This window comes from Sus scrofa, chromosome 1 (assembly GCF_054392235.1).
Source record: "Sus scrofa isolate SSC_HxYL_T2T_F1_AM1 chromosome 1, Sscrofa_HxYL_maternal_Yorkshire_Landrace_v2.0, whole genome shotgun sequence".
Lineage (NCBI taxonomy): Eukaryota > Metazoa > Chordata > Mammalia > Artiodactyla > Suidae > Sus > Sus scrofa.
Window position 1 is genome coordinate 214,266,640 of NC_139383.1, and position 22,745 is coordinate 214,289,384.

General features: G+C 36.8%; 1 protein-coding gene across 6 annotated transcripts in view; it reads right to left on the minus strand.

Annotated features, from left to right (window-relative positions):
* DENND4C (DENN domain containing 4C) overlaps nucleotides 1-22,745 on the minus strand; it is a 150,744-nt gene that overhangs the window by 25,326 nt on the left and 102,673 nt on the right. For 2 of the 6 annotated variants that reach the window (XM_084984090.1, XM_084984074.1), the window contains exons 18-25: nucleotides 20,231-20,359; nucleotides 19,897-20,041; nucleotides 19,475-19,621; nucleotides 14,244-14,366; nucleotides 13,263-13,406; nucleotides 9,539-10,695; nucleotides 831-1,008; nucleotides 19-128 (exon numbers count right to left, since the gene is read on the minus strand). In XM_084984090.1, the coding sequence (XP_084840216.1) occupies nucleotides 19-128; nucleotides 831-1,008; nucleotides 9,539-10,695; nucleotides 13,263-13,406; nucleotides 14,244-14,366; nucleotides 19,475-19,621; nucleotides 19,897-20,041; nucleotides 20,231-20,359 (2,133 nt within the window). Of the gene's footprint in view, nucleotides 1-18; nucleotides 129-830; nucleotides 1,009-9,538; nucleotides 10,696-13,262; nucleotides 13,410-14,243; nucleotides 14,367-19,474; nucleotides 19,622-19,896; nucleotides 20,042-20,230; nucleotides 20,360-22,745 lie in introns of all 6 variants that reach the window. The other 4 variants (XM_084984082.1, XM_021063184.2, XM_084984099.1 and 1 more) reach the window with 3 other exon arrangements.

Genomic DNA, 22,745 nt, shown 5'->3' on the forward strand with positions numbered 1-22,745 from the left:
AGAATACAGAACTTTTACCTCTATTGCACAATTCTGATAGATGCTAGACATGCTGGTATTTTGAGAAGAACCATGATCTGACTTTTCAAAGTCCTGCCCTTTTATGCCTCTTGGAAATGGAAGTTCACCTAGAGGGAAGTAAACATCATTACACATTACAAATGAAAATGTTCTTGTTCTTAGGAATTGCATATTTAGGGAGAAATACCATGAAATTTGCATTTATTTTCAAATGGTTTAGTATCAAAATGTACTGATGTATTCACAGAGAAAGTTAACAATAGTTAACAATCTAGGAGGAGAATGTGATTGTTTACTACGATTCTTTCAACTTTTTAGGGTATTTGAAATTTTTCATAATAGAACATTGGAGAAAATGAATAAAACTACAATTAAAAAAATAATATAGAACTGGGAAATTTCAGTGATACAGGAATTCTCAAACTCTGGAAAAGATCATCTGATTCACCCAGAGAACTGGTCAAAAATATACTTTCCTAAGGTCCCGTCCCACAGATTCAGTCTCAAAAGTTTTAGCCTAGGGTTTGGATATTCGTACATACTTTTAAACGAATTCCCTGACTGATTCAGAAAAACACTAAAGTTTGAGAACTAATGATATAATCTACAAACATACACAACTCAAAATAAATTCAGTAGGTGACTACAGTACTTGCAGATCATATAAAATAACAATGATAGTATGGTGTGGCTATATTAAAAATCTATCAGATCATCTCAACAAACGGGGCTGTCTTATTGTGTGTGTGGTACAAAGAGGAAAAAGTATGGGCATGTAAATTAGAAGAGAGGACAATCCTTTCTCTTACCTGGTGAGTAATGAAGTTTTCCTACATCTCCACTGCTGCTGCTACTACCAAGGCTTGTGTTGCTCTGGGTAAGTTCACTAGGGACCAACCCTGATATACTCGTGTTAGGTGATATGTTCTCCCCCAAAATATGGTCTTCAAGGCCAGCTGGGAAGCTATAATCTCTTTTTGTTTCCTCCTTTAATTGAAAAGAATAAAATCCCAGATACATTAATAATACTTTCTCCAATGAGAATATAACTACTCTACCCTTTTCAGAATTAAAACTCATTTACAATCCTTAAATCATCATCCCCATATTTTTCAAAACCATAGACTCTTCTATTATCAGAATTTCTCATCCATACTCTAATAAAGACATTTAAACAGTGATCTATGCTTTAACATTATGCTGTGCCCCTACATACATTAGGAGTACGGTGATTATTCCAATATTCAAAATCATAAAGTGAAGGAACTTGAGGAGCTCTCTACGTCCATTGGACTCAGGGGCCCCAGGACAAGTAGAGTAAGGGCTTAAGAGCCAGGCTGTGGCTTGGTCTCTGGCACCACATATTAGGTATATGGCCTTGCAGAAATTACTTAACTTCCCTGTCTTTTATTACTTGAAAAATGTGAATAATATGAGTACATTAGAATAAGGTTTTGTGAGAATTTTAGCTGGCAATATGATTATTCAGGATAACAACCTTCACTATTAAAAGACCAAAACATGAACAAAGTTCTGAACACTGTAGTTCTTACAACTATGAGTGACCATTGGTGTTTTAGATAGAAAACATTTCAATAAGCAATTTTCTTTTTAGATTTTTTGCTTTAAGAGAGAAAGGCTTAGGAGTTCCCGTTGTGGCTCAGTGGGTAATGAATCTTGACTAGTATTCATGAGGATGTGGGTTTGATCCTTGGCCTTGCTCAGTGGGTTAAGTATCCAGTGTTGCTGTGAGCTGTGGTGTAGGTTGCAGATATGGCTCAGATCCTGGGTTGCTGTGGCTGTGGCATAGGCCAGCAGCTGCAGCTCTGACTGGACCCCTGGCCTGGGAACTTCCATATCCCACAGGTGTGGCTCTAAAAAGCAAAAATAAATAAATAAATAGAAAGGCTTGTGTCTTCCATACTAAAAAACCATGTTAAGTCATTTTAAAAAATTAAATAGATATGCAGAGTTCCCACTGTGGTGAAATAGGTTAAGAATCCTACTGCAGCGGACAGGTTGCTATGAAGGCATGGGTTTGAGCCCCAATGTAGGTCTCAGCTGAGGCTCAGATTCAATCCATGGCCTGGGAACTTCCATATGCCATGGGTGCAGCCATTAAAAAAAATTTAAATAGAAGTGCAAAACAGGAAATATCACTTATAACACCAATATCCATAGAGTATAGTAAAAATCTTGTATTTCTTTCTAGTTATTTAAAAATATGCATCCATAAGACATTTTAATAAAATAGGTTTTAACCTATTTACTAATGTAATTTATTTTGTCATTAAATCTTCTACATTATTTAAACCACTGCAACCTCATCTAATATACTAGTAAGTATTTAGTAATTCCTCCGCTGCTTAAACATTCAGAATCCTGTAAATTTTTTATGAGTTACACTGATGAATTCCCTTGAGCTATTTTTATACTTATCCCAAATCATTTCCTCTGGATAAAAGTTATAAACATTTTATAAACTTTTTATTCATTCATTCATTTGAAAATACTTATTAGGTTATATCCTATTTGCATTTGCAGGCAATGGTACTAGGGCTATAGTGATGAAAAGATAAAGATCAGCAACCAGTGGAATTCAGAATCATATACTGCAAGTCCGAATTACCATGTAAAAAGCTTTTAAACAACAGCAAAAAAAACCCCCAAAAAACCAAAAAAACAAAAAACACCACACTGTTAGATATAATTTCAAAAATGAAATGGCTCGCTGGTTTTTTTGTGTTTTTTTGTTTAACATAATACCAGGTTAAGATGCTTTTGAACCTATTTTACTTTTGTCTTTCCTGAACTGACCCTGTAAGTTCTTTAAAAACAAAATTTGTATTTAAATTTTATTACTATTTGTCTTATAATACTCAATATTGTACTCTTAATTCAAATAATAGTTTGTCTATGTAGTTTTCCTTTGCATGGTATACAAACTCTTATTTGTTCAATTTTGTTTCCTGGGTCTCCAATTCCTACTTAGAACTTTAGCACTCTGAAACTGATTATACTATCTTGAAGATGCATAATATTTTTAAGCCTCTATCATTTTTCACATTATTCTTTCAGATACAAGTTCTGCTTTATCACTATGACTAACCCCAAATTTCAAACTTATCCATAAAAACTCAACTTAGATATCACCTGCTTTGCCCTTTGTGGACAGACCCCCACTGGAACCTCTTCTAAGACCTTGCTCCCTTCTTTGTTACTATAGTGGTTAAGAAGAGAACATAGACCCTAGAGTCCTAAACTTCAAGTTCTAGTTCAGTCACTTGCTAATTGTGTGACTTGGAGAAGCTAATCTCTCTAAATATCAAGATACTTCATCTATAAAATGGGATAGAAATAGTAGAAATTTACAGGGTTTTTATGAAAATTGAATAAATATATATCTGTATACATACATATTCATATATCAGAATAGACATATAGCTTATGACAGTACCTAGAACATAGTGTTATAATAATAGTGAACAATTACAGATGTCTTTATTTTCTACTAAAGTATCCAAGTACTATATAATTCTTTGAACACAAAGGTTAAGTTTGAATTACACTTCTATAAAACAAATAAGCAGGAGTTCCTGTCGTGGCGCAGTGGTTAATGAATCCGACTAGGAACCATGAGGTTGCGGGTTCGGTCCCTGCCCTTGCTCAGTGGGTTAACGATCCGGCGTTGCCGTGAGCTGTGGTGTAGGTTGCAGACGCGGCTCGGATCCCGCGTTGCTGTGGCTCTGGTGTAGGCCGGTGGCTACAGCTCCAATTGGACCCCTAGCCTGGGAACCTCCATATGCTGTGGGAGCGGCCCAAGAAATAGCAACAACAACAACAACAACAACAAAAGACAAAAAAAGACAAAAAGACAAAAAAAAAAAAAAAAAAAAAAAAAGCAAAATTTCCCAATTCCTATTTTCATAAAAACATCTAACAATTTTCTTTATGAAGATTTTTAAAAGAACCGGCAGTTTTTCAAAGGCTATAGAAAAGACAAGAGGGCATTATATAATGATAAAGGGATCAATATAGGAAGAAGATATTACACACTCTTTAACAAATGCATCCAATACAAGAGCACATAAATAAAACAAATACTACGAACAGACACAAAAGGAGAAACTGATACTAACAGTAGGAAACTTTAAGACCCCACTGACATCAATGAACGGATCATCCAGACAAAAAAAATCAATAAGGCAACAGAAGTCCTAAATGACACAACAGACCAGACAGACTTAATTCATACCTAAAGGATATCCAAAACCAAGAAAATACACATTCTTTTCAAGTGCACGTGGAAGGTTCTCCAGGACAGACCACATACTAAGTCACAAACAAGTCTCAACAAATTTAAGAGGAGAAATCATACCAAGCATCTTTTCTTACAACAGTATAAAACTAGAAATCAACTACAGAAAGAAAAATGGAAAAAGAACAAACATGTGGAGACTAAACAACATGCTACTAAAAAAACCAATGGGTCAATGATAAAAATAAATCAGAAAACACTTTGAGACAAATGAAAATGAAAACATAACTTTATAAAATCTATGGGGAGTTCCTTGGTGGCTCAGTACATTGTGACTGCTGAGGTGGAGGTTCCACACCTGGCCTGAGAACTTCTGCATGCCACACACATGGCCAAAATAAAATAAAATCTATGGGACCTAGCAAAAGCAATACTAAGAGGGAAAATTACAGCAATATAGGCCTCTTCAAGAAACAAAAATCTCAACCACACCTACCACCTCAAAGAATTAGAAAAAGAACAGGCAAAGCCCAATGTCAGCAGAGGAAAGGAAATAATACAGATCAGAGAGGAAATAAATAAAATAGAGATTAAAATGACAGAAAGAAAAGATAAAGAAACCAAGAGCTGATATTTGAAAAGATAAAACAAAACTGATGTCCTCTTGCCACGCTTACCAAGAAAAAAAGAGAAAGAACCCAAATAAACAAAATAAGAAATGAAAGAGGAGAAATAGCAATAACTACACAGAAATACAAACAAATCATAAAAGAATATGAAGGACATTTTTATGCCAACACACTGGACAATCTAAAGGAGACGAACTTCTAGAAACATACCACTACCAAGACTGAGTCAAGAAGAAACAGACAATTTTAACAGACTTAGTAAAAATGAAATAAAATTGGTAATAAAATAATTTTTTAAAAAACCCCCCAAAAACAGACTAACTGCAAACAAAAATTGAGGACCAGATGACTTCACTGGGGAATTCTACCAAACATAGAAAGAACTTATACCTATACTTCTCAAACTATTCTGAGGAGAGAGAACTCCCAAATTCATTCTACAAGACCACCATTACTCTAGTGCCAAAACCAGACAAAGACTCTATAAAAAAAGAAAAGTACAGGCCAATATCTTTAATGAGTATAGATGCAAAAATCCTCATCAAAATATTAGCAAACCAGCAGTTCCCATCATGGTGCAGTGGCAATGAATCAGACTAGGAACCATGAGGTTTCAGGTTCGATCTCTGGCATCGCTCAGTGGGTTAAGGATCCGGTATTGCTGTGAGCTGCAGTGTAGGTTGCAGATGCAGCTCAGATCCCTTGTTGCTGCAGCTGTGGTACAGGCCAGCAGCTACAGCTCTGATTAGACCCCCAGCCTGGGAACCTCCATATGCTGTGGGTGCGCCCCTAAAAAGCAAAAAAACAAAAACAAAAACAAAAAAAAACAAACAAAAAAACACAAAAAAACAAAAAACATTAGCCAACCAAATCCAACAGTATATATAAAGGATCATACACCATGATCAAGCTTGACTTATTTCAGGGTCATAAGGATAGTTCAATATACACAAATCCCATCACTGTGACACACCACAAAAGGAAAAACAAAAGCCAAATGATCACCTCAGTAGACACTGAAGAAATATCTGACAAAATTCAACATCCATTCAGGGGGTGGGGGAATGCACTGAGGGTTTGGGATGGAAATGCTATAAAATTTGGTTGTGATGATTACTGTACAACTATAAATGTAATAAAATTTATTGAGTAATTAAAAAATAAAAGTAAAAATACATCTTAAAAAATTCAACATCCATTCATCATAAAAAACCTCATCAAAGTGGGTATAACAGAAACACATCTCGACATATTAAAGGTCATTTATGACAAACCCACAGCCAACATAATACTCCATATGAAAAGCTGAAAGCCTTTCTGTTACATTAAGGAACAAGACAAGGATGTCCACTCTTTCCACTCCTATTTAACATAGTATTTGAAGTCATAGCCACAGTAATCACACAAGAAAAAGGAGGGAAAAAGGTATCCAATTGGAAGGGAGGAGATGACATGATACTCTATGTAGAGAACTCCATAAAGCCCTTATTCTAAAACTTAGAATAAGTGAATTCAGCAAGGTTGCAAGATATAAGATTAATATATAGAAATCAGTTGCATTTCTATACACTAATAATGAAATATTAAATATTAAAGTTAAAAAAACAATCTCATTTCAAACTGCATCCAGGAGTTGGCTCAGCAGTAATGAACCCAACTAGAATCCAAGAGGATTCAGGATCAATCCCTGGCCTCGCTCAGTGGGTTAAGGATCTGGCTTTGCTATGAGCTGTGGTATAGGTGGCAGAGGTGGCTTGGATCCTGGGTTGCTGTGGCTGTGGCGTAGGCTGGCAGCTATAGCTCTGATTAGATTCCTAGCTTGGGAACCTCCATATGCCATGGGTACACCCCTAAAAAACAAAAAACAGAAACAAACAAACAAAATGGACGTACTACCCAAAGCAATCTACGGATTGCAACCCCTATCAAAATACCAATGAAATTTTTCACAGAGATAGATCAAATAATCCTAAAATTTATATGGAATCATAAAAAGGCCCAGAATTCCCAAAGTAATCCTGAGAAAAAAGAAAAAATGGGAGGTATAAACATCCTAGACTTCAGACCAAACCTCAAAGCTCCAATAATCAAAACATCATGGTACTGGCCTCAAAACAGATACAAAGATCAGTGGAACTGAGTAGGGAACCCAAAAATAAACCAATGCACTGACAGCCAATTAATCTATGATAAAGGTGGCAAGAATATACAGTGGGGAAGTCTCTTCAACAAGTGGTGCTGGGAAAGCTGGATAGCTGCATGTGAAACAATAGAATTCTGTTATTGCAGAAGAGAAACAGACTCATAGACTTTGTAAACAAACTTATGGTTACCAAAAGAGATAGGTGGGGTAGGGGTAGAGGTGAACTGGGGATTTGAGACTGGCACATGCACACTGTGGTATACTGAATGACTGGCCAATGGAGACCTGCTGTATAGCACAGGGAACTCTACCCAATCAATATTCTGTGATAATCTATATGGGAAAAGAATCTGAAAAAGAATGGATGTATGTATATGTGTAACTGAATCACTCTGTTGTATAGCAGAAATTGTCACAACTTGTAAATCAACTATACTTCAATAAAATTTTTTAAAATGGAAAAAAAAAAACAAAATGGTGCTGGGAAAGCTGGATAGCTACATGTAAAACAATGGAATTAGAGATTCTATCACATGATACACAAAATAAACTCAAAATGTTTTATAAAGACCTAAACATAAGATATGACACTATAAAACTCCTAGAAGAAAACTTGGGTTAAACACTCTTTAGCATAAACTGTAGCAATATTTTCTTAGCTCATTTTCCCAAGGCAAAGAAATAAAAGCAAAAATTAACAAATGGGACCTAAGCAAACTTATGATATTTTGCATAGCAAAGGAAACTATCAACAAATTGCAAAGACAAGCTATGGGCAGGGGAAATTATTTGCAAATGATGCAATTGACCCAAAATATACAATTTTGCATAGCAAAGGAAACTATCAACAAATTGCAAAGACAAGCTATGGGCAGGGGAAATTATTTGCAAATGATGCAATTGACCCAAAATATACAAACAGCTAATACAACTTAATACCGTAAAACTAAATCCAATCGAAAAATGGGCAGAAGACTTGAATAGGTATTTTCCCCAAAAAGACATACAGATGGCTAACAGGAACATGAAAAGATACCGATTACCATTAATTATTGGAGAAATGTAAATCAAAACCACAATGAGATATCACTTCATATGTGCTATAATGGCCATCATCAAAAAGTCTACAAATGACAAATGTTGTACAGGATATGGCAAAGAAGGAACCCCCATACACTGTTTTTGGAAAAGTAAACTGGTACAGCTACTACAGAAAAGCAACATGGAGGTTCCTTAAAAAGCTAAAAATAGAGTTATATGATCCAGCAATTCCACGCCTGGGCATATATCCAGAAAAAACAAAAACACTATTTCAAAAAGATACATGCACTCCAGTGTTCATAGAAATGCTACATGTAACAGCCATGTATTCCACAGATATGGAAGCAACCCAAGTGCCCATCAACAGACAGATGGATTAAGATGACATACACCCACACATGAATATTACTCAGCCATTAAAAAGAACGAAAATTTGCCATGGATAGATCTAGAGAATATTACGCTTAGTGAAAAAGTCATACAGAGAAAGACAAACACTATATGATACTCTATGATTCCACTCCACTCATATGTGGAATCTAAAAAAATACAAATGAATATATATATATATAAAACAGAAACAGACTCAGAGTAGAGTCTATGGTTTTACCAAAGAGGAGGTGGAGAGAGACAAATTATGGGTATGGGATTAATGGACACAAACTACTATATATAAAATAGATAAGCAGTAAGAATTTACTGTCTAGCATGGGGAAGTATACTCATTATCTTAATCAATAATGGAATATAATGTGCAAAAACTGAATCACAATGCTGTATACCTGAAATGAATACAGTATTGTAAATCAACTGTACTTCAATAAAAAAGTCAGTTTTTGTTATGAACTTTGAAATTTATCAATTAAGTTGTGGGGACTTCATATATATTAAAGAGAGAACACAAATGAAAGTTACATAAAAAATGAAGTGTTATGCAAATATAACACGGCATTATTATTAAGTCAAACATTAATCATTAGTTATTTCAAAGAAAGAGACAATGTGCTAGTTTAAGCTGATTTGTGGAATTATAAAGCAGTCCTGATATTCTATTCCTTCATTAATTCCTTATAAATAAGTATATTCAAGTAATTTCAAGAAAGAAATAAGATATACATCTTGAAATATAAAAAACAAAAGTTTCCAGAAATCTCTAAAAATGATATTTTATATATAATAATACTCCGGGAGTTCCCATTGTGGTGCACTGGAAAAGAATCCAACTAGGAACCATGAGGTTGTAGGTTCGATCCCTGGCCTTGTTCAGTGGGTAAAGGATCCAGCGCTGCAGTGAGCTGTGGTGTAGGCTGGCAGCTGTAGCTCCGATTAGACCCCTAGCCTGGGAACTTCCATATGCCATGAATGCGGCCCTAAAAAGTAAAAACAACAAAAAAACCCCCCAAATATTGCAATATCAAATAAATGACACACATAAAACATTCTCACCTCATCATCTGAGTAGCTATAAGCAGATGCTACGGCTACCCACATCTTACTGGCTACTGTTGCTGCTTGTTTCATACCAGATTTTAGCACATCCATCTTGGGCCCTGAGAGTATATTGTCCAGCTTTAGCCCTGACAAAGAATTTACCACAGAACCCAATGAGCCATGTGGTGAAGAACGCATCAGTGCTGATAAAGTAGATTGTCCTTTACGACCTCGAGAGGGAGTTTGTTGCTTGAAACGCCCAGTAAAAGTTTTAGACCTAGACACTGCAGGGGAGCTCTTTTCACTTTCAGGACTTTCCTGTGCTGATGAACCATGATCTAAAGGTAGGCTTGATCTCCTCTCCAGAGGGTGAATAAATGCAGTGGTAGTGCCAGGCTCTCTGTTTCCCTCTCCATGTAATTCCATACTAGAAGACTTGCTACCCAGGGGACTCTTGAGATTCATATAGCTTTCGATTTCATCAGCCAGATTACGTGCAATAACTGGAGAAAGTAACTTTTCTTCTGAATCAGTTTTTTCTCCTACACATTCAGTGGCTAAAAGCGACAAAGGATCTAACCCAGTTTCAACATCTTCCCTCTCAACAGCTTTAGCAACACCATATAAACTACCTCTTTTATTTACTAGATCTTTGGATCCTCCTTTCAAGTCTCTGGACTGATTACTATCCTGTTGTAGGCTATCACAGGTATCCTTTGTCATAGTAGTTTTAGCTACATTTTCATCAACCACAGGTTCCAGCAACTCTTGGCTTTCCTCAAGCATCTCTAACACGGATAAAGATCTGTGCTCAGAATCCCAAGTGCTCTCAGATACACGAGTCCTAGTGTCAGCTGGATGACAGCTAACGCTCTCAAAGCTATGGGTTCTTGCAACATGAAGTGGAGACGTCTTAGGACTCCTCAGTGCTGCTGTGAGAATCTTGGCATCTGCTCCCATCATGATAGCCACTTCACTTGAATTCAAATCCAAACTGCTCTTCTTAAGCAACATTCCTGCTCGACTTTCAGAACTAAAACTACAACTTCTCTCTGGAAAATGCTTTTGTCTTTTTTCTCCTCTTTCACCATTCTTCTTGAGATTAGCAACTTCACCAAAGACTGCGTCCTCAATTGGATCTTGAGTAGAAAACAATACATTTGATGTACTACCTGAAAAAGAGGACGTACAATATTAAAAATAAATCTTCACTTTCTGATGTAACTTTAATAAAAATGTTTTATTTTCTGATTTTTGAAAGTGATACATACTCAGAGTAAAAATATTCAGAAAGTTGAGATGATATACAGAAAAAGTGCAAAAAAAAAAAAAAAAAACCTCCCATTCAACCCTGCCCTCTCAGAGATTTTAATGTACCATCTGCCTTTCATCCTCTATGCACATACACACACATTTTAAGAAAAGATCATGCAGTATATACCCACACTGTTCACTAAAAGATCTCACATTTATCAGTAAGTATACATCTATAAACATTTCTTATATTTTAAGAATTTTACATTCAATTTAAGAAATATATTCTGTGTTGGAGTTCCCTCATGGCTCAGTGGTAAACGAATCTGATTAGGAACTATGAGGTTGTGGGTTTGATCCCTGGCCTTGCTCAGTGGGTTAAGGATCTGGTGTTGCCATGAGCTGTGATGTAGGCCGCAGACACAGCTCGGATCCCGCATTGCCATGACTCTGGCGTAGGCCAGCGGCTACAGCTCCGATTCAACCCCTAGCCTGGGAACCTCCATATGCTGCAGGAACAGCCCAAGAAATGGAAAAAAAAAAAGACAAAAAAAAAAAAATTCCAAATTGGTATCTACTAGTAATCATAATAATTCCAATTAAAATAAGCATTTAGAGGTATTTTTTAAAGTTTTTAAGGGAATTAAATTAGCCTATTCTGTAACTCTAAAGTTTGTAGCTGCTTTGAAATCTTTTACCAATACTTGAGAAAAAGATCTTTGCAATTTGCTTGTTCTCATATTATTTCTAATAATTTCATAGCACATTTAGTTCAATTTTAAAGTAAAATTGACTGATATATTGGCAAAAGCTTCATTACCACCTCCTCCTATCTTAATAAGATAAATCTTCTGGAGTTACCATTGTGGCACAGAGAAAAGAATCCAACTAGTATCCTTGAGGATGCGGATTCAATCCCTGGCCTTGCTCAGTGGGTCGGGGATCCAGAGTTGCCATGAGCTGTGGTGTAGGTCACAGTTGCGGCTCAGATTCCCCATTACTGTGGCTGTGGTGTAAGCTGCAGCTGTAGCTCTGATGTGACCCTGAGCCTGGGAACTTCCATATGCCGCGGGTGCGGCCCTAAAAAGACAAAAGAGAAAAGAAATAAAAAGCAAAAAAAAAAAAAAAAAAAAAATCTTCCCATATCACGATGTAACATGGAAATAAGATCAATAAAAAGGGAAGGAAAAACACCAGTCCCCAGACCATGTCCATCTCATTGAGATGATTATAAAGGTTTAATGAAGAAAACTCTGCCCCAATAGGCTGGGAAAATGGGATACAGAAAATATGTATTAATTATTTTTTTCTAAAAACAATTAGCGCCACCTCTTGAGCAAAACACCCCTGCAAAAGAACTAAAGTTGGTATCACAACAATACAAAAAGAAAAAGACTCTAGGAATAAGGAATTTTTCCACATTGATTTAAAAAGCTGAGCAAATAAGGTCATACAACAGATACACTTACAGACATGGCAGGTGACTTTAGAGAAGTGACTGTAGCTACTACTAACAAAGGGCAAATGACATAGGCCAATTTCATTGTCTTTTAAAATCATATACTTGGATATACACCTTAAGGGTAACCTGGGAGGCCTACAACATAATTGAAAGTAATAAATTCATGGGAATCACACAATAGAATTATTCATTAAAATACTTAATCTTTAAATTAAGAAGTAGCTCGGGGTATCCATAATAAATGGGCCAAAATTAAAAGACCCACTGCTATTTCTGTGTGGAACATAAGTGATGCGAATTTTTTCTTCCACTTCCCTTCAGGCACTGGAATTACCCTGCCATGCAGAAACCCTCTGGAATTTGGTCACATCCCTGCCTCTCTATTCCGAATAAGTATAGGAGGGCTGTCCTACAGTCCCCTCTCCTTATCAACCATAAGAAAGAAGAACCGAACCTGGAGCAGGCACTACAGTAAGAAAAGGTATCCAAGTAACAACAAAACACACTTAATATCCTTCCTTTTACAAGTGAAACCTCTTTAAATAACTATTTTTAACTTCTGTTTCACATCTTTTCTTTCTGTCTTTTTTTTTTTTTTTTTTTTGTCTTTTTGTCTTTTTGTCTTTTTGCCATTTCTTGAACCGCTTCCACAGCATATGGAGGTTCCCAGGCTAGGGGTTGAATCGGAGCTGTAGCCGCTGGCCTGCCTACACCAGAGCCACAGCAATGTGGGATCCAAGCCGCATCTGCAACCTAAACTACAGCTCACGGCAACGCCGGATCCTTAACCCACTGAGCAAGGCCAGGGATGGAACCCACAAACTCATCGTTCCTAGTGAAATTTGTTAACCACTGAGCCACAACGGGAATTCCTGCTTCACACCTTTTCTAAAAGGATTCAACTTACTCCTGGCTCTTTAACATATCCAGCACAATTAAGTCAGCAATTTAAAGTCATTAAGACACGTGTCTATCTATAGAAGTATATTTTAAATATTTAATAACCAATACATAAAGACTCACCAGTGCTATTTTTCCTGCCTTTGACATCAAATATACCAGATGGAACTTTCACAATACTGCTGCCCCATGCAGGAGGATCAGTAGGACTCTGTGGCTCTGCACTAGGTTGTGAAGATTTAACCACAACAGCAGAAACATCACACCCTTCTAGGAAAAAAAATATTTGAATGTTAACAGTCCTATTTTTTCCAATAACATAAATCAGATATTTTAAAAATATATTTTATATATTTTTTCTCTAGATGAGGATGAGTATGTGACTACTTTATTACTGATTTATTCCATAAATGCTATCAGTATTGACTGAAATAAATGCTTTATTTTAGCATTCATAATCCTAACCTGAACATTTCTAAGCAAATAAATGAAGGCTTTGGCCTTCAGTCACATTCCTCATCACTCGTCAGGTAGGAAAGGGACTTGCTTTTGCATAATTCTAGAGATAAATGACATCATTAAAGTGCACTTTTGTTAAGAGGATAGAAAGCATTTTATATCATAAAGCCAAAACATTCCTCCATACTTCCAGAAAATAAATACTACATATCTATCTCAATGAGTCTCCTAAAAAACAACAAAAAACTACACAGACTATATTTGAACCTACCAATGAACAAGAACCACATAGATATTTGAAGGACTTCTAGAGAAAGAGCATTTTAAAATAAAAGGGGCCCTGGAATACAAGTTTGATGGCTCAAAGTTTGGTCATGGTTCTGTCACAAAGTAGTTATTTAACGCTGACATGAGTATCTTGATGGGTTGCAGCTTCCTACAAAACTGAGGGCTGATCTACAGAGTCTCTAAAGGTCTCTTATATTCTAAAATTCAAGGGACTACCAAAATCTATCACATAAAAATAGTACATAATATCTTATAAGCTAAGACTTTATATTTCTGGAAATTATCACCAAACATATCAAATAAGACTTTAAAGGTATTTTTCTAAGTAAAGCTAGTAAGTAAATAACAGTACTTAACCTTCTGTTTGCACTTTTGTTTTAGTTATCAAGTCTCCTGATACTTGTCCTTCAGGCACATGAATTTCTGCATCATCCTTTATGAGTTCATCCTTAGACCCATAGCCTTGGTCAGACTGACCACCTGTTAAGAAGAATGAAAGCTTACATATAAATATTTCTATATGTTTATAGTCCAGCTATAAAATGTCAAAAGAAAATTCCACCAATATATACAAATAAACTTGTAGCAAAAGAAGAAAGCTCACAAAGGACACACAACATTTTAAAATAATGATAAGAAGTAAAGAAGAGCAGAAATAGAAACAATCAAAGACTAAAAACCATTATACACTTTGAAGCACTGAATCTTAATTTCCTCATCTATAAAATTAATAGATTTGGATAAGATGTTTTCAAAGTTTCTTTTGGAGTACACCTATAGAATGAAATATTTGCGTAAGAAAGAAGTGGAAATAAACATATATCTGCTTATTTCTGCAAAAGAAAATGAAAGAAGAATAAATTAGAAAACTATGAAACTAGAAATGGGGAAAAACAGGATGGAAGGGATAAGGAGAAAGGAAACTTCTCTAAATATGGTTACTGTATTGTTTTTATTTTTGGCAATGTATTAATTTCCATATATTCAGAAAATTAAATCAACAAAACTGAGGGGTGGGATGTAACTAAAATTGAATGCATGCAGAAATGAACGGAACCAACTGTTTATGAATAACATAACCACACTGAAAGGACAGGGGAGGACTAATCCAAATAATTTTTTAATTTTTAATTTTTGGCTGCCCCAAGGAATATGGAGTTCCTGGGCCAAAGATCAGATCTGAGCCACAGCTGGGGCAAAGCTGGATCTTTAACCCACAGCGCAGGGTTGGGGTTTAAACCTGATGGAACTGCATTCCCATGCTCTAGAGACTCTGGGGAATCCCACTGTGGCACAGTGGGAACTCCCCAAGTAACCTTTTTTTTTTTTTTCCTTAGGACCATATCAAAGTAACTTTTAACACATTGTTTTGAGTATATACCCTAAGCTTGGGGGATAATAGTCAAGTCTTGAACTCCTCCTTAGTTTGTTTCTCACAGGGTGTAACAATTCTGAAATGGTTTTATGCGGACTGTGGGACTGAGCAAATGAGTATATGTGATGACGTTGGGAGCTAAGATTCTTATTGTGGGAGAAAACACATTTAAAAAAAAAAACAAACACTTTTTTTTTTTTTTTTTTTTTTAAACACCTTAGGGCCACATCTTGGGCATATAGAAGCTCCCAGGCTAGGGGTTGAATTGGAGCTGCAGCTACTGGCCTATGCCACAGCCACAGCCACATGGGATCCAAGCTGCGTCTGGCAACAGCGCAGCTCATGGCAGCTCATGGCAACGGCGGATCTTTAACCGAGTGAGGCCAAGGATTGAACCCACATCCTCATGGATGCTAGTTGGGTTTGTAACTCACTGAGCCACAGTGGGAACTCCCAGAAGACAGATTTTTTTTTTTTTTTAAATGAAATGAAGGAAGGCAAAGAAAAACCTGTGGGGCAGATTTGGAATTAGAAGTATTTCTAAAATATATAGACTTTTTTTTTTTTTTAGCTCTGTTAAAAAAAAGTCTAAACAAAAACACCCAGAGGCAGTAAGCATTCCCAGAGCCCAGATTTTGGTTTCTAAAATCTACTGCCCATTAGAAGGAATCTGGGATCCTTGAAGAAATGTCTGATTCCAGATCTCAGGCATGGAAGGTATAAGCCAGGGACATTTTGTTATGCAAGAAAGGAAGTGTTCAAAAACATAACAGGGGCATGTCTAAACAACATTAAACACAATACCATCTCACAAATGTGAGAGGAGAATAGATAGAGCTGGCAAGATCGCCACCTTTTAACCATCGTAGTAAAGGCTGGTCCAGGCAAGAATCATCAATGGATGCTAAATTTAAGAGAAAGTGTGATTAAAAGGAAGATATTATTGCATAGTCTCAGATGTCTCCTCATAGATAGCTTATTATCTGCAAGAGGGATAAGAGTAACTAACAGAAGCCAAATACTGACACCAAGTGATCGAAATTAACAACACCAATGGGGGCAGACAGACATTGTGTGCCTCTAGGATGTGATAATCTCAGAAGAATATAACATCATTTTTGTAGCACAGCCATAGATGCATAACCTAACCACAGGAAAACATCAGACAAACTCAAATTTGGGAGCTCTGCACAAAATAACTAGACATTCTTCAAAAAGGTCCAGGTCATGAAATTTCATGACAAAGAAAAGGTGAGGAACTGTTCCAGATTAAAGGAGACTAAAGAGAGGGAAGAGTTAAAGTCCCACAAAGGACATTACAGTTGACAAAACTGGAATATAGACTATACATTAAAGTAACATATCAACATTTCCCTGAATCTGGAAACTATACTGCGGTTATGTAGGAGCAAATAGCACTGAAGTAAAAGGTAAAAGGCAAAGATGTAGACAACCTGTTCGGACATAATTTAGGGAAAAAATGTGTGCATGTGCACAGAAAGAAAATGATATAGCAAATGTGTCAAACTAGAACTGAGTGAATCTAGATAAAAGTTATTCAAGAGCTCTTTGCACTATTCTTGAAACATTTAGTAAGTTTAAAATTATTTCAAAATACATTCTTAAAAGTCTATTTTAGCTTTAATGTTCTGTCATTTAAGACTGAGTTACCTAGGGGATCGTTATGAAGGATGTCAATGAAAAGCACATATTACAAAAAATGTAGTGCCTTCCACTTTCTACACTTGTTAAACTGCCATTCAAACTTTGGGTTTGCCATAAAACAAAAGAATTAATTATACTTCAGCAAGTCTAGTAAAGCATTACAATGCCATGATGGACACTAGACTGGGAAGTGAGTAAACCGATCAAACCCAGATATGCCCCACTCAGTATCAGGTACCAAGTGGAAAGATGCTGTAAGATAATCTTTAATGAAAAGAGTAACTTAAGCATCTGGCCTGGAAGTCTCCAAAAGTATCAGGTGACATCACCAGAAACTCCATAGAGATACATAATCACTGTAAATTCAGTATCAGGGCTTCAGTCATTTGAAATGTAGCTGAAAAGGGATCCAAAGTTTCTTTCTCAACTCTTAGAGTCTTAATGCAATTTTCCAGAATTACTAGTTTCTTCCCACTGAAGGAGACAAGTTAAAAAAACCCAAGGGATAAGGAGAGTGTTTATTATCATCACTGTCATCATCAATATTACTATTCCTGGCGAAATGGTTTCATACCATAAAATTATTTTATTTTTTTAATATATGAAATCAATTTTTTCTATAAGCATTAGGAAAAATACAGGAGGAAATAAAGTGGTTGTAAAATGAAAGCCTTGTAAAAATTCCTACATGTTCAAAGAAATTTAATTTACATACAGGATTGTAACTTATAGCTTTATGTTGATTTTCACCAATTCATAATTTTTCTGTAATTATGGGAGTAGTTTTTGTTTGTTTGTTTTTTGCCTTTTGTCTTTTTAGGGCCGCACCCATGGCACAAGGAGGTTCCCAGGCTAGGGGTCTAATCAGAGCTATAGCTGCTGGCCTATGCCAGAGACACAGCAACGCCAAGTCTGAGCCATGTCTGCAACCTATACCACAGCTCACGGCAACACCGGATCCTTAATCCACTGAGCAAGGCCAGGGGTTGAACCTGCAACCGCATGGTTTCTAGTTGGATTCACTTCCACTGAGCCATGAGGGGAACTGAGCCAGGGAGTAGTTGTTAATACAAAAGTTAGCAGATCAGTTTTAGCAAGCAAAAACCACCTTAACAACTAAATTACGGAAAATCTTTAACGCCCATAAAACTATTTGACACAATGATGCTGTACCAGCCTCAAAATACGAATTGTAGCAAGACATAGTATATTTTCAAATAAGTCAACAAATATGGTTTACAAACTAATCATAAAGTGTTAGTTGGAAATTTTCAATAATATACATATATGATTACATCTATCTAAAGGAGAAAAGGCCAAGAAAACTAAAATTGTTTCCATCTGTAACAATACTTAAAACCTCTCTCCCCCACCCCTGCATGTCAGCAAAATTTAACCTAATAAATAGGAAATTACCTGAAGTGGTTAACATTCAAAGGTAGAATTAACGCACACGTGTATCCATAGCTCCACGTCATACAAGTCTGTCTGCACCCCACACCATGACAGCCAAGGACAAATGCAGCACCAAGAAACAGCACAGAGCAAAAAGCAGAGCAACAAAGAGCAGAGAAAAGGAAACTTCAGTCATTGAGACAAGTTCATCAGATGAAGCATAGGAATTAGACTCAGAATTCCTTTTAAAGAAAAGCTTGAGATATTAACAATAACAACAACCAGAAAGAAAAACACAAGAAGAAGGATGTGCAACACATACATATCTGTTTGACATACTACTTTAATTACACTTATTTCTAACTTCAAAGGACAGAGGTTATGCCCATAGCTTTGTATATAAAAGTAGCTTCAGTAGTTTCTCAGATTTTAAAGACTGCCATTTAATGACTATGCAAAGAATACTTTTTTTCATGGCATGTGACTTGTTTTCTTCCCTCTTTAATATTTATAACTTCAAATCTTTAATAAATATTTTTCACTTAATAAAAAATTGTGTCACTAAGAGTCAAGTTCCTCATTTTACACTTCCTAACAATTATATATTTTTTCACAAATTAATGATGAACAAACACAAAAAAGCAACATGTAAGAGCCTTTTGCACCACACTCCAAAGTTAATTTTATGCTATCCTAAATAAGGAGAAGTGATCTGCCATCAGAGGTGTACTTTCTCTCCTTATTTATATATATTTAACATACTCGTATTGCACAAACTTGAGAGAGGAAGGTAAAAAGCTTTTTTTAAAAAAAATCAAAGTCTTGGAGTTCCCTTTGTGGCTCAGAGGTTAACGTACCCAACTATGATCCATGAGGACACAGGTTCAAGCCCTGGCCTTGCTCAGTGGGTTAAGGATCTGGTGTTGCCGTGAACTGTGGTATAGGTCGCTGACGCAGCACAGATCCTGTGTTGCTGTGGCTGTGGCGTAGGCTGGCAGCTATAGCTCCGATTCAACCTCTAGCCTGGGAAGTTCCATATGCTGCAGGTGTGGCCATAAAAAGCAGAAAAATAAATAAATAAATAAATAAATAAATAAAAAGAAAGCCTTAACATGAGAGTAAGTGAAGGTTAGCAAAATTCAGATTTTAGTACCTGTGCTAGAATGATTATCAGTGGAATCCAGTCTGATTAAATCTCTGACGAAGACCGTGTGCTCCCCACCATTCACATCATTAGAACTATCCATGCTACCGTGGCTCACCGTGTCCCCATCACTTCCACCTGTGGCTCTCTGAGGAGCTAAAGATAAGGACAACAGCAGTTCAATAACTCATGCGCTGATAATCTCTGAAACTAAACATGAGTGACTCACAGTTCATTTAAAGTTGCAGAACACTTTCTATACTTCTGAGAGAAGAAAATAATTTTGGACTAAGGCAACCTCTATCTTTAGTAGTATATGAAAATAACAAGTAGAATTTCATTTACATTTTCTGCCTCATATAATTAAAAATTCATACGCCTATAAAGATTATGGTTCAGCAAGAGAGTATCTTTCCAATTACATGTATTACCTGATATTGAGGAGACCTGTGACTTTTGCACGGTATTTTTAAGCGGCTGCCTAAACTGTGCCAAGCCACGTACCACATTCCGTACCTTCGTCCATAAGAAGATACCACTGCGGGTACTGCTAGGCCACGGGCTCTCCAAAACTACCTAAAGGTAAAATAAAGGTTAAAATAATGATTATTAGGAATATCTGAATTTTTAAAAAAATACACACTCATGTAATATATAACAAGAATTCTACCCCAAAACCTCCAAAAGAAGTTTAAGTAATAACAGGGATAAAAAATTATCAACCTTAATAAGCGGTATATATTGCCTAATGTCAGTCCTACTTACCTTATTATAATAGCCATAAGTAATAGCATTTGGCTTTATCTTAGCTGTTTTCATTTCAAATAAAACTCTCACTGCTAAAACAGGATGACCCCAAAGTCCACAAAGCTGCATTACTACTCGATAGCACACCTAACAAAAAATGACATCAAGGCATTAATAGTTAACATATTAGTCTATGACCGGTAGAGATTTTTAAATGATTTTACTCAATTGTTCTCAAAGTTATTAAGCGCTATTTTCTCTTTTTTCTGGTTTGAGAGTCTCAGCAAACTTTTTTTCCTGTTTTTTACGGCTGCACTTGTAGCATATGGAAGTTCTCGGGCTACGGGTCAAATTGGAGCTGCAGCTGCAGTCCTTACCACAGCCACAGCAACACCAGATCCAAACCACGTCTGTGACCTACGCTGCAGCCTGTGTCAATGCTGGATCCTTAACCCACTGAGAGAGACCAGGGATCAGACTCACATCCTCACGGTCCTAAGCTGGGTTCTTAATCCAATGAGCCACAAATAGGAACGCCTCAGTTAACTATTTTCAAAACTTATTCATTATTGAAATACCAGGATTGTTAACTATTCCACATAAGATCTATGTGTGTGTGTACCATTTGTTTCAGTAACCAAGTTTACACAAAAGAGAATGATTATTAGTCTCCATAATTTGAGAAGGAATTCATTTTTAAAATAAGCATGATTTAAAAGTGGCTTTCTTCAAATTCATGTTTTATATTTTATGCCAAAGGAATTAAAGATAGCATCTCTAGGATGCCTGCGTAACAAAAAAGATTCTGTAAATCCAAGTCTTTAAAAAGTATGAGAAGGGGGAGTTGCTTGCATGGCGCAGTGGCATGATTCTGACTAGGGACCATGACACTGCAGGTTCGATCCCTAGCCTTGCTCAGTGCATTAAGGAGCTAGCTGGCATTGCCGTGAGCTGTGGTGTAGGTTATGGATGCACCTCCAATCCTGAGAACTTCCATATGCTGCAGGTGCAGCCATAAAAAGACAAAAAAAAAAGCATGAGAAGAAAATTAAAAACACTGTAATATTATTAGCAAAGGCTTTTCTTTCTTTCTTTTGCCTTTTTGTCCTTTTTAGGGCCGAACCCGTGGCACATGGAGGTTCCCAGGCTAGGGGTCTAATTGGAGCTGCTGCTGTCGGCCTACACCAGAGCCACAGCAATGCCAGATCCAAGCCACGTCTGTGATCTACACCACAGCTCACGGCAACGCTAGATCCTTAACCCACTGAGCGAGGCCAGGGATCGAACCCACAACCTCATCGTTACTAGTCGGATTTGTTTCTGTGGCACCATGACGGGAACTCCAGCAATGGCTTTTCTGAAAATGTGTTTACTGAAGAGGGCTAGATTTCATCATAAAAGGACAAGTCAATTAGGAACTACTACGTTAGAATCTCACATTTGGAAGACAAGAGTAGAAACCATTAAGAATGAAACAGGAATCTCAAGGATCCCTGGCAGAGAGCTGAGGAAGTTTACTGAAGTAGTGAACAGGGCAGCCAAAGACTACTACAGCTTAATTTGAGAATAAGAAAATATACATGAAGACACTCTTCTTGGGACTTGTAAACTGCTTTTTGACAGAACTGTTTACTCTGCGAATACCATAAAGCCAAGCTGCACTCTCTATTAAAGAGGAAAGTAGAAAGATTCAAGAAAGGATATTTTATTCAAGAGACGCAAAGAGAAAAGAGATGTGAAGGGGCAGAGGACTATAAAGATGAGTATTACAAAACTAGAAATGGCGAGTTTACTTTAGGAGCAGGAGGTGGTCAGGAACTGTTTAGAGCAACTTCATAGATAGATGACTAGGTTAAATAAGTGTTTGGAAACTACATTAATCAGGAATAAATGGGGGAACTAGGTAAGATGCATGACAGGATTAAGGAGAATGTGGCACAAGAGAGTTCTTCAAATATCTTAAGAGTTTTCACTTAAAAGAAGCAGTCTTGTGCAATCGGAAAAAAGCCATAAGGAGATGGAACTCGCATAAAATGCACTTTCTCAGTTAGATCCTACTCAAGCAAAGGCTAGGTCTCAAGAAGTTAGACTTTAACATCTCAGGTTTAGCTTGAAGTTGTACCAAAATATCTTGAAGTCCTATTCAACTCTAAGATTCTATGAGCCATGAAAAGTCACTTTATATGTCAAATTGGGATTAATCTGAATTTCCAAAACCATTCTTTTTTTTTTTTTTTTTTTTTTTTTTTTTGTCTTTTTGCTATTTCTTGGGCCGCTCCCGCGGCATATGGAGGTTCCCAGGCTAGGGGTCGAATCGGAGCTGCAGCCACCGGCCTACACCAGAGCCACAGCAACACGGGATCCGAGCTGCGTCTGCAACCTACACCACAGCTCACGGCAACGCCGGATCCTTAACCCACTGAGCAAGGGCAGGGACCGAACCCGCAACCTCATGGTTCCTAGTCGGATTCGTTAACCACTGCGCCACGATGGGAACTCCCAAAACCATTCTTAATAATTAATTTATTTTGAC